Source organism: Tamandua tetradactyla, chromosome 15 (assembly GCF_023851605.1).
Source record: "Tamandua tetradactyla isolate mTamTet1 chromosome 15, mTamTet1.pri, whole genome shotgun sequence".
In the NCBI taxonomy this organism is placed as follows: Eukaryota; Metazoa; Chordata; class Mammalia; order Pilosa; family Myrmecophagidae; genus Tamandua; species Tamandua tetradactyla.
Genome location: NC_135341.1, coordinates 82,649,857 through 82,667,375, shown reverse-complemented (window position 1 = coordinate 82,667,375; position 17,519 = coordinate 82,649,857). Strand labels below are relative to the sequence as shown.

The window sequence follows — 17,519 nt, the reverse complement described above, 5'->3', positions numbered from 1 at the left end:
ACCATACAAGTTTTGAATTTTTAGATAGTGAGATGCCTATCTTTTGTTTTATAGCTTCAGGTAAGATCCTGACTTTATCTTCTGCTCCCTTTTCTTCTTGCCCTACAAGTTTCCAGGTTAATTCTCCATTCCCATTGCTTTAAGTATCTCACATTGATGGTGTCCACATACATATCTCCAGCCCAGGTCTCTCCTCTGGCTGCAATAATATGAATTTTATTGTCTATCATCTTTGAAGGGTGCTTGGTCCTGCAGGATACAGAGGTATGAGGTCTCTGCCCTCTCAAAACTCATTACAGGAAGGAGATCTGCATATTAAATTGAAGGAATAAAAAAATAAGAAAAAAAATTGAAGGGTTGACTGGGAGATTGTTAATCTATTGCATACTTTGTACTGCTGTACGAGAATGGCTACCGACAATGGATTAGTCCTGGAATATATATAGAACTACTACAAATCTATTAGAAAATGTCAACAACCAAATATCTGACAATATTGAACATGAACCCACCCTTTGATTTAGCAATAGGCAGTGCTTCTTACACTTTGATGAACATAGTCATTATGGGGTTGTTAAAAAGCAGATTCTGATTCAGTAGTCTGGGGAAGGAGAAGCCTAAGAGTTGGCATTTCCAGGAAGCGCCCAGGTGATATCATTGTTGCTTTGAATCCATGGCCTGACAGAAGGTCTTGCACCTGAGCTCAAGGGCCATCCAGAAGCATGCTCGTTAGACCACTGATGGTGTTAGCAGCCATACGAAAACTATTTAGGGGTGTGGATGGCTGAATGCAGATGATTGAGTGCAACAGTTAAAGTGAAGGAACTGGAGTTACCCATACCAATCCGGATAAATCTCAAAGACAGTATTGTGTGGAGGAAAAAGCAAACTACAGAAGCGTATGTACAATGTTTAAAATTATACCATATATTGCTTAGGAACAAATAAATATGGTAAAAGAATACAGACTTGGTGGGAATGATAAGCATTAAATTCACAACAGTGGTATTTGGGCAAGGGAAGGGATTGGGAATAAGGAGGGTGCATGGGATTTGAGTTATACTGGTTATACTTTAGTAATTAAACAGGGTGATAGATATACCAAGCTAATAATACAACTGTTGTATTATTTTTTATTTGTCTGAAATATCTCATTTAAAAAACAACTAAAAGAACAAAACAAATAGTTAGCTGCATTTTTATTTATGGGGAACTGAGGTTCAAAAAGCTAACCTGCTGAGCCACACTTAAAAACCTATCTCTACTCCTTCCATATCATGTTGCTTTGAATTAAAAAAAAAAAAGACAAAACAAAACCATGAGTTCCCCAAGTATAAACCAAACTGCATACACCAATTTGTCCTGTAACTTCTTGTTGAAGAGTGCTTTGTAAATGGCTTTTTTATTTCTTTGCTTTGTACATATATATTATTCTATACTATACAGTAAAAAAGTTAAAAAAAAATTTCAGGGCATAACACAGCAATTAGTTTTGGAGTGGATTTTGAGGTTTGGTATGGGTTGTGGTTCCACAATTTTGGGTTTTTGATTCTGGCTGCTCTGGGATGCTGGAGACAAGGTCGATTTGATGATTCAGCAATCATGTTCATTTGTTCAACTGGCTTCTCTGTATAACTCTACCAGGTGATGGAGTTATGTCACTGTTTTCCATCCATGCATCTGTTTAGTGAAGTATCTGTTAAAATTTCTTGCCCATTTTTATTTACTGGGCTGTTTAATTTCTTATTATTGAGTTTTCAGTGTTCTTTATATATTCTGGAAAAAAATCCTTTATCAGATACATAGTATTTTTTCCCAGTTTGTGGGTTGTCATTTCATTATCTTAAGTGATTTTTTTTAATTAATCAAAAAAATTTTTTTAAACATAACAAACTTTCTTAACATATGATCATTCCATTCTACAGATATAATCAGTAATTCACAATATCATCACATAGTTGTATATTCATCATCATGATCATTTCTTAAACATTTGCATCAATTCAGAAAAAGAAATAAAAAAAAAAACAGAAAAAATTCATACATACCATACCCTTACCCCTACCTTTCATTGATCACTAACATTTCAATCTACTAAATTTATTTTAACATTTGTTCCCTTATTATTTGTTTTTAATCTGTTTTACTCGTCTGTCAAAAAGGTAGATAAAAGGAGCATCAGACAGAAGATTTTCACAATCACACAGTAACACTGCGAAAGCTGTATTATTATATAATCATCTTCAAGAAACACGGCTATTGAAACACAGCTCTACATTTTCAGGCACTTCCCTCCAGCCTCTCCATTACACTTTAACTAAAAAGGTGATATCTATTTAATGCATCAGGATAACCTCTCCACTCTGTTTGGAATCTCTCAGCCATTAACACTTTATTTTGTCTCATTTCTCTCTTGCTCCTTTTGGTCGAGAAGGTTTTCTCAATCCCTTGATGCTTATTTATTGGGCTGTTTGAGTCCTAGCTCATGCTAAGATCTCTGTCCCACGTTGCCAGGAATGTCCACACCCCTGGGAGTCATGTCCCACGTAGAGAGGGGGAGGGTGGCAAGTTTGCTTATCGTGTTGGCTGAGAGAGAGAGAAGCCACATCTGAGCAACAAAAAAGGTTCTCTTGGGGGTGACTCTTAGGCCTAATTGTAAGTAGGCTTAGCCTCTCCTTTGCGGGGATAAATTTCATATGAACAAACCCCAAGATTGGGGGCTCAGCCTGTTGCTTTGGTTGTTCCCAATGCTTGTGAAAATATCAAGAATTTTCCACTTGGGAAAGTTGAATTTTCCCCCTTTCTCACAATTCCCCCAAGGGGACTTTGCAAATACTTTTTTTACTCACTTTAACAGTGATTTTTGAAGAGCAGATGCTTTTAATTTTGACAAAGTCCAATATGTAAATTTGTTCTTGATCTTGATTTTGGAGTCACATCTAAATAACTTCACCTAATATAAAGTCATAAAGACTCTCTCTTATGTTTTCTTCTAGAAGTGCTACTGTTTTAGTTTAAGATTTAGAGGACCCATTTTGAGATGATTTTTGTACATGGAGTGGTTTATGGGTAGAGGTTTATTTTTCTTATTTATTAAAATGGCTTTCCTTTCTCTACTGATTTCCCTTTGTAACTTTATTAAAATCAGTTTTCTGTAAAAACAAACAAACAAAAAACTGCATCCCTAAGATTTGGTCTCCACAAAGGCTGAACCAAACTGGATCCTGTTTGCTGAGGTACATGATAGCCACTGAAAATTACAGGTGTTGACCTCTAATAGCCACAGTTCAAAACAAAACGCCTAAGCAAAAAAAAAAAAAAAAATCCTAAAACTAATTGATTTATTTTTGGAAATGGCAAACTTTTTTCTATCAGATAAAACTGGTCTATTAAAAGACACCCTCTTATCAGTAAAAATGAAAACAAACCACAACACTCAAACACTTGAAAGCTAAACCAAACATAAGTTTTAGGCCTTAAAGTGTCTTTCCTAGTTCATCTTGTCTTCCAGTGGCAATGAAGCACAGTTGGGGGGTGGTGAGGGTAGAGCAGGGGAATACTTTTTTGAAAGTAGTATGTTCACTCACCAGTTTTGAAGACTTTCAAATAAAAAGATGTTAGAGGAAGCAAGTAGTCAAATGTTTTTTAATATGCTCACCTTGTCACCAAGGCTACCTGCCTAGTCCAGGCCTGCCACCTTTCAGTGCTGCTCTCCTGCCCTTTACTTCCTCCTTCCTGATGTTAGAACCTGGTTCTGCTTCTGTTCTGCCCACATTCCCTTGGAAATATGTTGGTGGAGGGAGACAGTAGTAAAGGACATAGGTTTCAGGGTCAGAAAAATCAGGGTTTAGATCCTGCCTATGCCACCACTGAGCAACTCACTCAACCTGAGACAGTCTATATAGACCGGTACTACCTCGGAGGGACCGTGCTGTGAGGACGGAAATGCTCCGTGTCTGCACTGTCCAGTCTGGCAGCCACTGGTCAAATGTGACGACTGAGCCGCTGAAATGTGGCAGGTGGCTAAGGAACTGAATTTTTCTTTTTTTTTTTTTTGTTGGGCAGGCTCCGGGAATCAAACCCGGGTCTCTGGCATGGCAGGCAAGAATTCTGCCACTGAACCACCTTCGCACTGCCCTTCATTGTATTTTATTTGAATTAATCTATTTTAAATCGCCGCATGTGACTCATGGCTGCCACACTGGACAGAGCAATCTAGAAAATGAAGAACTCCCCTTCTCCTAGGAGGATCAGCATGTGATAATGTACGTAAAACACCCAAATACAAGGCTGCCATTAATCTCCGACCTTGAAAGACGAGTTCGGAAACAACCCTCCGTCATTTAATGTGCTGACTTGGCTGGTCTTTCTGAGTGTGCCTGCAGGAGACTCCGGGAAGATGTCAAGGGAGATGACAGGCCTGTTTCAGTAACAAATTACGATACTGCTGCTACTTCCAGACATGCGTGAGCAACTCTGAGTTTTTAAACATTTGCCAAGGATGAACCCAAAGCAGACTGGTCTAAAGAAGTTTGCTTCTTCCTCTTGTTTTTTTGCCCACATGTGCTGATTAATAAAAAATGTGGGTTCTTGAAATTACAGTTTTTTTATGTCTTATGTGACACTGTTTGATGTTTCCTTAATATGTTTCCAGATAAAAAGTGTTCCTCATTTTCACTTACTAAACCAATCATATCATTATGTACCAACTACTTTAAACTAGAGAAATGACCTGTCTGCACATGTAAAAAATATATAAAGACTATTAGTTTTTAGAAACATGAATCAAGCAGTACCAATTTTATTTTACAGTGTTTATTATTATAAAAGTTCCTCTTGTAAAACATCAGTGGTTTGCGTTCATATCTTATTTTCTATCTGGCTTTTAAACAATTTACATTATTTACAAAATAAATTGTAATTTTGATGATTATACATAATTTTTTTCTCTTACCTTTGGAGCATTACAGTTTCAAGTAACTAAAAATTAAAAACGGCACAGACTAAATATACTGAGAAGTACATATTGAACACATTTAATTGCAACAGTAATTTAAAAGTCCTAATCTCTTTACTTCTTGGGATTAAAATTCATTAACATGAAGTCATTCAAGATTTTCTGGGATTTCTCTATTATCCACAATGAGCGAATGAATGATCCCTTCTCTCCGCTTCCCACTACTCACAGCCTTTATGTAACAGTCGTGGTTCCCAATGCTGAAGTGAGTTTCAGTTCCGTCGTCCGCAAACTCACCCTAGGCCAAAAGAAGGAGGCATCAATGTTATGGAAACACTTCTCTTTGCTGGAACATTAGCACCATCCAAAAGTACTGACGGTAGAGTGAAATACATACTGGTTAAAAGTTAAGTTTTGTAAAATGAAAGTCTGAAGCTGCTCTTAGGTATTTTTACATTTCTACTATGAATAGAAAGTTTTTCCTCTGTACCCCTACAGTCTCTAAAAATTTCAAATTGCAAGAAAAAAAGTACAACTCATAGCTATGTGTCTAGAACATGTATGTTGTAAATAGCCTATTTTTAAAAATATTAACAATACACATTAGTGAACATTTATTAGTAACATTATATATTAAGTTTACATGCATTATTTCACTGCATCCTTACAATAACCTGATGTAAGTACTATTATTATCCTCATTTGACAGATGAGGAAATTGAGGCACAGAATAGTTCAATAACTTGAAGTCAAGTAAAGGATAGAGTGCTTTTAACCACTCTGAAAATCTGACTCCTCTTGGTTTAAGATGGCTTAAAATAAAAAACTACGGATAACAAAATCAAACACCACAGTATCTGTACCTGCACTGTCCAGTACAGTAGCCACTGACCACAGTGGCTACTGAGTACTTAAAATGTGGGCAGTCTGAAATAAGCTACGCTGCAAGTCTAAAATATGCATGATATTTTGAAGACTTAGTGTGAAGCAAAGAATGTAAAGTAACTCACTAGTTAACTTTCTCATGTTGATTACATTTTAATGATAATTTTGATACTGATTTAAATAATCAGGTCATTAAAATTAATTTCACAAGATTTTTAAAATGTGGATGCCAGAAAAGTTAAAATCACATATATGAGGCTCACATTTGTGGTTCACATTATAATCCTTTTTAACAGCACTAATCTAGACAGAGTAAAAAGATAAGATTCAAGTGTAGAGAGATGGGAGGAAAAAAGAAGAAGCTTTTTTAGAGGATAAAAATGAATTATGCCAGAAAACATGGAAAGCACAATCAGACTTAAAACTTGGCTCTGAGCTTCCTGGCCACCAAAGCAAAGAAAGCACAAGCTCCCAATTAGCTAATGTTATCTAAGCAAAGAAAGGACAGGGTTCATTAAAGAGTTTTTCCCTAGAGCTGAGAAAAGTTTGGCCAATGGCTCTTAAGGGGAGGTATCATCACAAGCAGTGTCCGTGATTGCAATATTTTCTTTTCATTCTTTTTAACACTGAGCCTTGAAAAAAGCCTTTAGGTGTCATTTCTGTAAAAAATTTGGAGGGAAAAGCAAGGTTTGCTTGGTACAATCCTTGTATGTAATTTTTTGGTGATTTGAAAAATACATAATCTTGGCCATAATGCTTTGAGATGAAAAGAAAAAAGAAAACAAGCTGTAACTCACAGGCAGCAAGACTAGTTTGCTGCAGTGTGCACAGTACTGGGGGAGCCAGCCAGATCCTGAGCTGCAGAACTGCCCAGTGAGAACTAGGCTGTACTGCCAGTCAAGAGGCAACAGGGTTATAAAGAGCCTTTTTCCAAAGACTCGTGGTTTCCTGTGAATTACTAAGGAACAAAGACATTGTTGAGGAACACTATTTTCAATGTATTTACAACTACATTCCTAATGACTACAAAACAATATTCTCTTTACTGGTGCTATGGAGTCTTTGGGGGGGGGGGGCAGGAACGTGATTAAGTAGCGCCGAGTCTCTACCTAGAGAAATCCGGGGTGGGGAAGAAAGGAAAGAAAGGCTGTCAGGCATGGTGGTGGGCACAACGGAGGTACCTGACCCACGTCCATGGCAACTGAAGCCGTTCCAAAGACTGATCAGCCCTCCCCCAAGCCTCTCTGCATACGAGAAGTCTCTACCAGTGGATTTAACCCAGAGAATAGCTCAAGCACTGAGGATTAATTTTGACTAAGCCCAGGTTACATTTTCCTGTAAGAACTAGTACCAGGATTAAACACAGAAAGGCATTCATCGTTGTAACTTTTGATTTCAGGCTTTGGCCCCTCCTCAGAAGCAGCTAGCCCCATTTGCTCTTGTAGCTAAGTTGCTTCCTGGATAAATTCTAGCCCTCCCTGGCCCCCTGCTCACTTCCTGTCCCCATGACAGATAAATGAGAGCAGCAACGTGCAGCGGGCTCAAATGTAATCAGAGAAAGCTGTTCACTCCCTCCCGCGCTGGCTCTCAGGTCTTCGGCCTTCAGGAAAGCCCCAAGAGGAGCCTTTGGGGAGACCAGGGGCAGCAGCCTGCTGGGTCGCAGACCACAGGACACAGTGGGGGAGGGGTTCAGCCCAGTGATTTCAGCGCCAGCCCCCACGTGCCCTGCTTCCCACGACAGTCTCCTCCACTCCCGCTCTCTCCCATGTCTACCCTCCCCCATGGGCTATGCAGCACACCCTCTCCACTTCTTTCTACCACTACTATTTCCTTCCCTCTTGAAACTCATTCCTATCTATGTCCATTCCATCCTCAGCCACGACAACGCCAACAACACCTGACAGCCAAAGCCAAACATGTGCTTGGCCACCAGGTGTGGGGCTGTCTTGCTTTCCTTGCCTTGGCACTTTTGGCCCCCGAGTTCCACTTGTCTTCTGGGATCTGTGACAATCCCCTTTTTGCTCTGCCTTTGTGTAAAGTTCTTGCTGGTACTATGTGTATCGCTTTTTCAGAAGCTTTGCTTTATCTGCCTTGCGTGCTCACCTTGCCGTGAGCCCCCAGCCATGGACTACTGGGCTGATCCCAGGAGGCTGCTGTGCTGCCATCTGAGCAGCGGTGGGATTACGCTCCATTTAACATGGGTCAGCACAGGACAACACAGGCTCAGGGGCAGGAGCTTCTCAGACTGAACTCTTTTTAGGCTAGAGCCTGGTCCAGGAAAGGAAAAGCAAGGGGTGAGGTTGGTGCCAGCTCAGAACTCAATTTGTTTCCAAACCCTCCAAAACCTTACAAAAAACTTAATATCTTTTTGTTGTTTTTAACCAAGAACCTTGGTAATTATAAAATCTCCATAGTTAGGAAACACACCAGCAAACAGTTCAATGGTAACCTATATACGTGGTGCTAAAAGTAATCAAAAGGTCAACAACTTACTGCTGTCTCCAATTTTTTACCATTGCACCAGACATCCATGGTGTCCTTTTCTGTAAAAGTAACAGAAATTCAAAAAAATTATAATTCTGTGTGTTAAAAGTTAATTCCTCATAGTTACTATTTTAGGAAAAGTTTGTTCCACTGGATTTCTAAAACTCCATTAATATCCAAAAAACATCATTTTTTCATGCCTTTGAAATTTTTATAATATTTGAAAAAACTGTTTATTCTTTATCCAAAGACAAAAACAAAACGAAATGAAATTTTTTATGTTCCTATTATGAATTGATGAAAACATGTTAAAATAAATGCTGAAGCCCAATCTCTAAGGGAAGATGCGTGCAAATGAGTGTGAGGACACACCCAGAACGTCTTTTAGGTCAGTGACTCCCTGCGTCCCCCCCGACCCAGCTGGACGAGGCATGAAGAGACCACCAGAGCTGCCGCAGGGTCCACACAGGACAGACAATGTGTCAGGTTTGGAAATTTAGCCTTAAGTTTCTTGACTGAATGCCACAATGATCTCTATTCATTTTTATAATGGCTTCACTTTGGGGGAAAATAACTGATCATAAGAAAAACGCAGGTATATCTGCTGCACCCCACCAAGTGCAGTGCCCACACGACCGAGCAAGAGGCTGCCATAACCCACGTGCATTAGTTCACCTGTCAGAGCTCACCTCAGGGGTGTGTGTGTGCGTGCATGCGTGTGTTTGGAGGTAGAGAATCTCCAGACGCACTTGTGAATACCAGTGTCTCATGACGGTACTCATCAAGAAGTCAGAAGTTGAGCTTGGGGTATACAACGAAGAAGAAAGAGAGGTGTGACCTATATGTGCACAAGTAGCAGGGGTTAGAAATCTGCCCGGGGTCAAGTCTGAAGTCCCAGTCAGTTCGGAAGGCCATGTGCCCCAGGAGCACGGTCTATAGGGGATTCTTCTCTCTCCACACCTCTAGATGGAAACCTCACCCTGAGGGTGGAGAAAGGCCCTTGGGCTAGGTTAGAGGGAGAGAAAGGCAGGAGGTCCAGGAGACACGGACAGGGCTCACCGTCAGCCTCAGCCTGGGTGAGCAGCGTCGACAGCCAGAGCTGCAAGGAGACCCAACACACGATCAGAGCCCACAGTGCTAAAATAAGCCACAACCGTAGTGAAAACTGGCATTTTACTTAGGTGTCTACTGAACATATGCCTGTACTCAGGTTTTCTATAACAGCTGATTGACATGCCTCTGAGAAACACAGCTAATCCAGAAGCCATAAAATGTTTAACTACATAAAAAAAAAACTCTGCATGATTAATGAAAACAAACACTCATGAGCAAAGGCGCATGATAAATGACAAATGGGAATAAAATATATGAAACAACAGAAACAAAGAGCTAATCTTACTAATATAAAGTCTCCTAGAAATAATGGCAAAAAAAAAAAAAAACACAACAACAACCCAAAAGAAAACAAGTCAAGGATGAGTCAAAGATCCAATAGACTGACAACATGCTCTGTTAGAGAGCTTGTGGGGAAAGTTAGTAGAAATACAAATTGTAGAAACTCTATGGGGGGTAACTGAGCAAAAATCCATTAAAATTACAAATGCAATTATTCTGTGAGCCAAAAACCCATCTTCCCCACTTCTGGGAATTTATCCTAAAGAGACAGTTGTACCACACTACACGATGGATGTGAACAATCTACTCATTCAGCTTTGCTTTTAACAGCCACAGATTAAAAACACTCCCAAGTACCCATCAGTTGTGGATAAGTATAACTACTTTACTTACTATTGAGATTTACTCCACAATTATAAAACAGCATGAGAGATTCTGGTTCTCAACAACCATGGGCGGCCACAGCTGGTCCGCTTCTACCAGTGTTCCGAGAGTGTGGTCCACCTGCCCAGGCCCTGCTAAGTCTCCCGTCCCCTCCGGCCTCTTGGCCTGATGGCTCCTGCAGGCACCACCTTCCCCTTTGGGCTCCTGCACCCTGTGTGACCTCAGGCTCCTTAACCTCCTCCCCTAGAGGGGAGCTGGTGCCAGGCCTTCTGTCTCACTCCACAGCCCTTTCTCTCCCTCTGGCTCTTTCCTGTGCTCTGGCATTTCTGTGTCATTTTGTGATACATCTGGTTGGGTGTCTGGGATCCAGCCAGAAGAAATTCAACAGCAGATTGATCAAGAGTTCTTGATCAAGAGTTCCTGATCAATCTAGTCCTCAAGCAGGATGACATCTGTAACTTCTTGGAGGGTGGAAGTTTGATTTGATTACAAACTGATAAACTGACATTCTGCTACCCTGTACTTTACATTCTGAGTGGAGTCAACAGACAGTGAATTTGGGATTAGGACCTCATTCAGAGTAATCCTTTCACATTTTATTTTCTACAAGAACTTCAGACTTCATCAAATTTCATTAAAAAAACCTCTGGGGACCATGCACCTCCGAAAAAAGAAAAAACAAAACTCTGGGGAACTTCAGATTGATAAAGCTTAAATACATACTTTAAAGTTGATTGTCTTTAGAACTACAAAAATGAATTAAACACAACACACAAGGACAAGAGGAGATTAGAACAACAAAATTTTGAAAGCAGAAATGAATATGGGGGGGTGGGGAGCAAAGAACCTCTTCTGTTGCTCAGATGTGGCCTCTCTAAGCCAACTCAGCAGATGAACTCACTGCCCTCCCCGCTATGTGGGACATGACTTCCAGGGGTGTAAATCTCTCTGGCAACGTGGGACAGAACTCCCAGGTTGAGCCGGGACCCAGCATCATGGGATTGAGAAAGCCTTCTTGACCAAAAGGGGGAAGAGAGAAGCAAGACAAAATAAAATTTCAGTGGCTGAGAGATTTCAGAGTCAAGAGGTTGTCCTGGAGGTTATTCTTATGCATTATATAAATATCCCTCTTCAGTTTTTGGTGGATTAGAATAGTTAGGGGAAACTGCCTGAAATTGTTGAACTGTGTTCCAGTAGCCTTGATTCTTGAAGATGACTGAAGAACTATAGAGTTTTAAGGAGTGAATGTGTGAGTGTGAAACCCTGTGACTGACACTCCCTTTATCCAGTGTATGGACAGATGAGTAAGAAAGATAAATATGTAAATAAACAGTAAGGGGGTATGGAGATTATGGAATGTTTTGGGTGTTCTTTTTTTTACTTTTATTCTTATTTGTATTGATTTTGGAGTAATGAAAATGTTCAAAAATCAACTGTACTGATGAATGTACAGCTTTATGATGATACCATGACTCACTGATTGCACACTTTAGATGATCACATCTCAATAAAAAAATCATTGATGAAAAAAAAACATGATCTTTTCTGGGGTGCATAACAGATTCAAACCACATGGGGTATATGGAAACTGCATGATATTTCTTTAAACCTACAACAGTTCTAATAAAATTAATTTTTTTAATGTTAAAAAAAAAGAATATGGGATGGGTTTGTGGGAAGATGGGAAGTTCCCAGAATCAGTCTCTCTACCAGAACAACTATTAAACAGGCAGGGATTGTCTGAATCAACTATTTTGAAACTCTGGAGTCCAGCAGAACACTGTACAGCATCCAGAGGAGAGCCAGAGGAAGAGGCTGATAAACTGAGATAGATACTGGTGAATTCTACTCCCCATGCAGTGGCTACTATACCCCACTCCCCAGCCTTGCAGCAGGCGGCAGTGACACACTCAACCCCAGGTCCGGGTGCAGCTTGCTGGTGCCAGGATTGGATATAAAGACCTATTTCCACAAGATCTGGGGTGTCCAGAACGACTGCTAATCACTACTTTTGATCAGGTACTTCAGATTGCTGGAGGCTCGGCTCTGAAGGCAGCCACTGTTCCAGCCCACCCTGGACGAAAGAGGTGGAGGAGACTTAAAAGAAAGTACCCTTCCTCAAAACTATGGAAAAGAGTTAAAGGGCTCCATTTACAGGGCAAGTGCTGAATCAAAACACAGCTTCACCAATGATTGTGTACTTCAGATGGTTTGTATGCTGTGTGGATATATCTCAATAAAATTGCATTTAAAAAAAAAAGGAAAAGAAAACACAGCTTCAGAGAGGCACAGGAGCAGCTCTTGCACCTCTGCTGGGCCTGCCCTCACTTCCTTCCCAGGGCAGGGTAGTGCTGGCCCACTTTCCTTTGTGGCAAAAGCAGCCTGAGAACGCAAATACAAAAACGGTGTAGTGGTTCAATGGCAGAATTCCTGCCTGCTGTGCCGGAGACCCGGGTTCGATTCCTGGAGCCTGACCATGTTAGAGAGAAAGAAAAAAAATAAAAAGCAGTGCAAGAAAGAATTGAGTTGGGCTGCCAGAGGCAAAGGCTTATCTGCTTTAAGTTCTACAGTCGAGCACTTGGGAGAGGGAAAAGGTCTTTTTCCTAGGGAGTAGAGGAGGCATTCAAATTCCTGTAAACAGGGGAACTCCTAAGGTCACACATGGGCAAACACAAGCCCATGACAAGACACAGACTCAGCCAGGAGAGGGAGGACCTGACCTTGCTCTTTGCTTTCCCTCGGGCTGACCTTTCTGATAGGAGGGCTGAACTCTGAAGAGCATCATCCAATAAGCCAATTTGGAGATAGGGTGAATAATGCTTCTAGCTTTGGTTTGCATGGTTTTGTTAGCAACAGAAACTCAAGGAAATCTCTGTCACATCACTAGATGTACATAAACTCAAGAAACAGACATCTCAGGGACTAAATTCCAGAGTTTACACATTTAAATATTAAAATATAGATTATGCAACAAAATATTACAAGACAAAGAAACAGGAAATGATGTCTCATCCAAAGGAAGAAGATAAAAATTCAGAAAACATCAATGAAGAAGACTAGATTGTAACATACTGGACAAAGACCCTAAAATAATGATCTTCAATAGGCTCAAAGAAATGAAGGAAAATATACAGAAAGAACTAAAGGCTACCAAGAAAACAATGAATGAACAGTATGAGAATCTTAATAAAGATAGAAATGTTAAAAAAAAAAAAAAAAAAAAAGAACTACTGGAGCTGAAGAAAAATAAGTGAAATGAAAAATTCCCAAGTGTTCACCAGCAGATTGTAGGGCTGGCAGAAGAATGAATCAATGAATTCAGAGACAAGACCACTGAATTGAGTCAGGTTGATGACCAGTAAGAAAAAATAATTAAAAAAAACAAAAATAGCCAAGAGACCTGCTGGACACCACCAAGTGTACTAATATACACTACAGGCGTCTCAGAGGAAGAAGAAAGAGAAAGAAGCAGAACAAATGTTCAAGGAAATAATGATAGAAAACTTCCCAAACTTGTCAAAAGATGTGAATTTGCACCTGTAAAAAGCCCACTGAAAACCAAACAGGATAAACTTGAAGAGAAACACAAACAGACACATGTTGGTCAAACTGTTGAATGCAAAGAACAAAGAGAGGATTGAAAGCTGCAAGAGAAAAGCAATGTGTTATGTGCAAGGCAGTACTTACTATATTAAGTGCTGATTTCTCATCAGAAACTATGGAGACAAGGCAGCAGTGGGTTGAAATACTTAAGTGCTGAGGGGAAATAACCGCCAACCAAGAATTTTACATCCGGGAGACTTTCTCTCGAAAATGAGGGAAAGAAGACATTCCCAGAGAGACAAAAGCTAAGGGAGTTCATTATCTCTAGGCCTACCCTATAAACAATGAAAAAAAGGACTAGACAGTGGATTAAAACAGCATAAAGAAATAAAGACCCCCAGTAAAGGTAAACTTTGGGAAATTAAAATGCCAATACTATTGTATCATTTTTGTTTTGTTTTGTTTTGGTATGTAACTCCACGTCTTACTTCTTATAGGTGCTAAAATACAAAGGCATCAAAAGTAATGATAAATCTATAGTTTCAAACATACAATGTACAAAGATATACATTTGTTAAAAATACCCAAAAAAGGAAGAGGGACAGAGGGGTATAGGATCAGTGTACGTGTATGCTATTGAAGTAAGTTGGTATCAATTAAGAAATCATGGTTATATATTTGGGGTTAAGTTTTAACCCCATGGTACTGACAAAAAAATAAATGAAAGATATACCCAGATAAAAAGAGAAAGTGCTCAATATGGTATAATTCAAAAAGTCAAATAAAAATGAAAGTAGGTACTAACAGAAGAACTGAGGTTCAAAAGAGGTATAAGTCTTTAAATAGCAAAATAGCTATTGGAGTAATGTAAATGGAGTAAACTCTTAAGTCAAAAGGCAGAGATTGGCAGGATGGATAGAAAAGTATGACCCAATTATATGCTGTTTACAAGAGACCAACCTTAATTTCAAAGACTTAAGCAGGTAGAAAGTGAAAGGATGGAAAAAATATATAGCTAGGGTAGCTATACTAGTATCAGCTCAAATAGATTTTAAGTCAAGAACTGTTACAAGGGACAAAGGTCATTATATACTGATAAAGGGGTCATTTTAATTTATAACAATAATAAATAAATATACACCTAACAGCAGAACCACAAAATAAAAGAAGCAAAAAAAAAAAAAAAAAAAAGAAGCAAAGACAGTTTTGAAGGGAGAAACAGACAGTTCTACATTAATAATGGGAGACTTTCCTATACCATTTTCATAACAGGACATTTAGACAGAGATCAGTAAGAAATAGAAGACTTGAATGACATTCTAAAACAACTATACTTAGACATTTATAGAACACTTCACCCGACATCAGCACGATACACACTCTTCTCGAGTGCACACGGAACATTCTCCAGGATAGACCATATGTTAGGTCACAAAACAAGTCTGGGTAAATAAAAAAATAATGAAATCATATAATGTCTCTTCTCCAACAGCAATGGAATGAAATGGAAAATAAATAATAGAGGGAGAAACAGAAAATTTTAAAAATTTAAAAACATGTGGAAATTAAACAATCAATGAACCAAAGAAGAAATCACAAGGGAAGTTAGGAAATATCTTGAGGCAAATTAAAATGAAAAGACAGCATCCAAAACTTATGGGATGCAGCAAAGGCAGTGCTGAAAGGGAAATTTATAGCTCTAAATGCTTACACTAAAATAGAAGAAAGATCTCACATCAGAGACCTAACCTCAAAACTGGAGGCTCTAGAAAAAGAACAGCAAATCAAACCCAAAGTCAACACAAGGAAGGAAACCACAAAGATTAGAGTGGCAATAAATAAAATAGAGGATTAAAAAACAAGAGAATCAATAAAACCTCAAGTTAGTTCTTTAAAAAGATCAATAAAATTGATAAACCTTTAGCTAGACTTACAATGAAAATAAGAGTGGACACAAATAACTAAAACCAGAAATGAAATGGGGGAAATTACTAATAGCCCCACTGAAATAAAAAGTACTAAAAGAAGATGCTATGAACTGCATGCCAACAAAAAAAGATAAGCTAGATGAAATGGACAAATTCCTAGAAACACACAAACTACCTACACTGACTCAAGAAGAAATAAAATATCTCAACAAACCAATTACTAGTAAAGAGATTGAATCAGTCATAAAAACCTCCCAACAAAGAAAAGCCTAGGACCAGGTGGCTTCACAGGGAATTTTAACAAAGAATCCAAGTTGACTTAACTCCAACTGTGCTCAAACTCTTATTGAAGAGGAGGGAACACTCCCTAATTCTCCTATAAGACAAACATCACCCTCATACCAAAGCCAGGTAAAGATACCATGAGAAAAGAAAATTACAGACCAATATTTCTTAAGAATATAGATATAAAAATCCTCAAAAAATGCTAGCATTCTGAATCCAAGAGCATGGTAAAACAATTACACAACATGATTAAGTGAGATTTATCCAGACATGCAAGGGTGGTTCAACATAAAATCAACTAATAAGACCACATGAACAGACAAAGGGAAAAAACAGGTGATCGTCTCAATTGACACAGAAAAAGCATTTGACAAAACCTGTCTTGATAAAAACCACACAACACTGGGAATAGAAGGACGGTTTCTCAACATGCTAAAGGGCATATGTGAAATCACACTTAATGGTCAAGGGCTGAAAGCTCTCCCTCAAAGATCAGGAACAAGACAAGGATGCACTCTGTCAGCACAGTTATTCAAATTGGACTGGAAGTTTCAGCCAGAGCAATTATGAGCAGATTACATCATCCTATATTTAGAATATCCTGAGAAACTCGGGACAAATCTACCATAGCTAAATAATTAATTCAGCACAGTGGTGGGCTACAAAATCAGCACCCCCAAAATCCGTAGTTCTTCTCTATATTAGCAATGAAAAACTGAAAGAAGTCAAGAAAAAAATTCACTTACAATAGCAACTAAAAGAATCAAATATCTACATAAAAATCTAACCAAGGATGTAAAGGACTTGTACACAGAAAACTACAAAATTATTAGAACTCATTGAAGTATTAGGGATAAAGGTAAAAATCATTTCAGAACTGAAAAACTAAAAGAAAATAAAAACAACAAATAATGCTTTGCAAGAAACAGAAAGTGAAATGGAAGCAATTTTTTTAAATCAAGAAGAAACTTAAGGGCGGGCCACAGTGGCTCAGCAGGCAAGAATGCTTGCCTGCCATGCCAGAGGACCCGGGTTCGATTCCCGGTGCCTGCCCATGTTTAAAAAAAAAAAAAAGAAGAAACTTAAAAGTAGATAAAAATGATGTGAGAGAAACTGACAAATTTAGAAGACAGGCAAGAAGATCCAACATATAAATGGCAGGAGTTCCTGAGGAAGAAAACCAAATCAAAGGAACAGACTAAATACTAAATCTATAATTAAAGGAAACTTTCCTTAAAAAAAAAAAAGTATATATATATATTTTATTCTACATATTTAAAAGGCTGACCATGTACCTGAGAAAATCAATCAGAATGACCATATCAAGACATGTTCTAGTAAAGTTACTATACTTCAAAGAAAAAGCAAAAATGTACTTAGCCAAAATCCAGGCAAAAATACAAAGAACACTCTCAAGGGAAAGAAAATTAGGTATCATTAGACTTTTTAACAGTAACACTTTCTTCTAGAAAAAAGTACAGTAATATATCTAAGATACTCAAGGAAAGAAAGTATGAGCCAAGAATTTTACATCTAAGCCAAACTGTCTGTATAAAAGACACAAATATTAAGAAATCATTGTCTGTCTTCCCATGAATCCTTCCTGAGGAATGTAATAGAAAAAAGTTTCAGAGACCAAAATGATCAGAGAAAAGTTG

At 38.7% G+C, this 17,519-nt stretch overlaps 1 protein-coding gene across 2 annotated transcripts in view; it reads right to left on the bottom strand.

Moving 5' to 3' along the window:
• Positions 1–4,776: 4,776 nt before the first annotated feature.
• Positions 4,777–17,519, bottom strand: part of FAIM (Fas apoptotic inhibitory molecule) — a 30,508-nt gene continuing 17,765 nt past the window's right edge. The window contains exons 4-5 of one of the 2 annotated variants that reach the window (XM_077130249.1): positions 8,336–8,385; positions 4,777–5,255 (exon numbers count right to left, since the gene is read on the bottom strand). In XM_077130249.1, coding sequence (XP_076986364.1) covers positions 5,106–5,255; positions 8,336–8,385 — 200 coding nt within the window. In that variant the 3' untranslated portion in view covers positions 4,777–5,105. The remainder of the gene's footprint in view (positions 5,256–8,335; positions 8,386–17,519) is intronic. The other variant, XM_077130248.1, reaches the window with a different exon arrangement.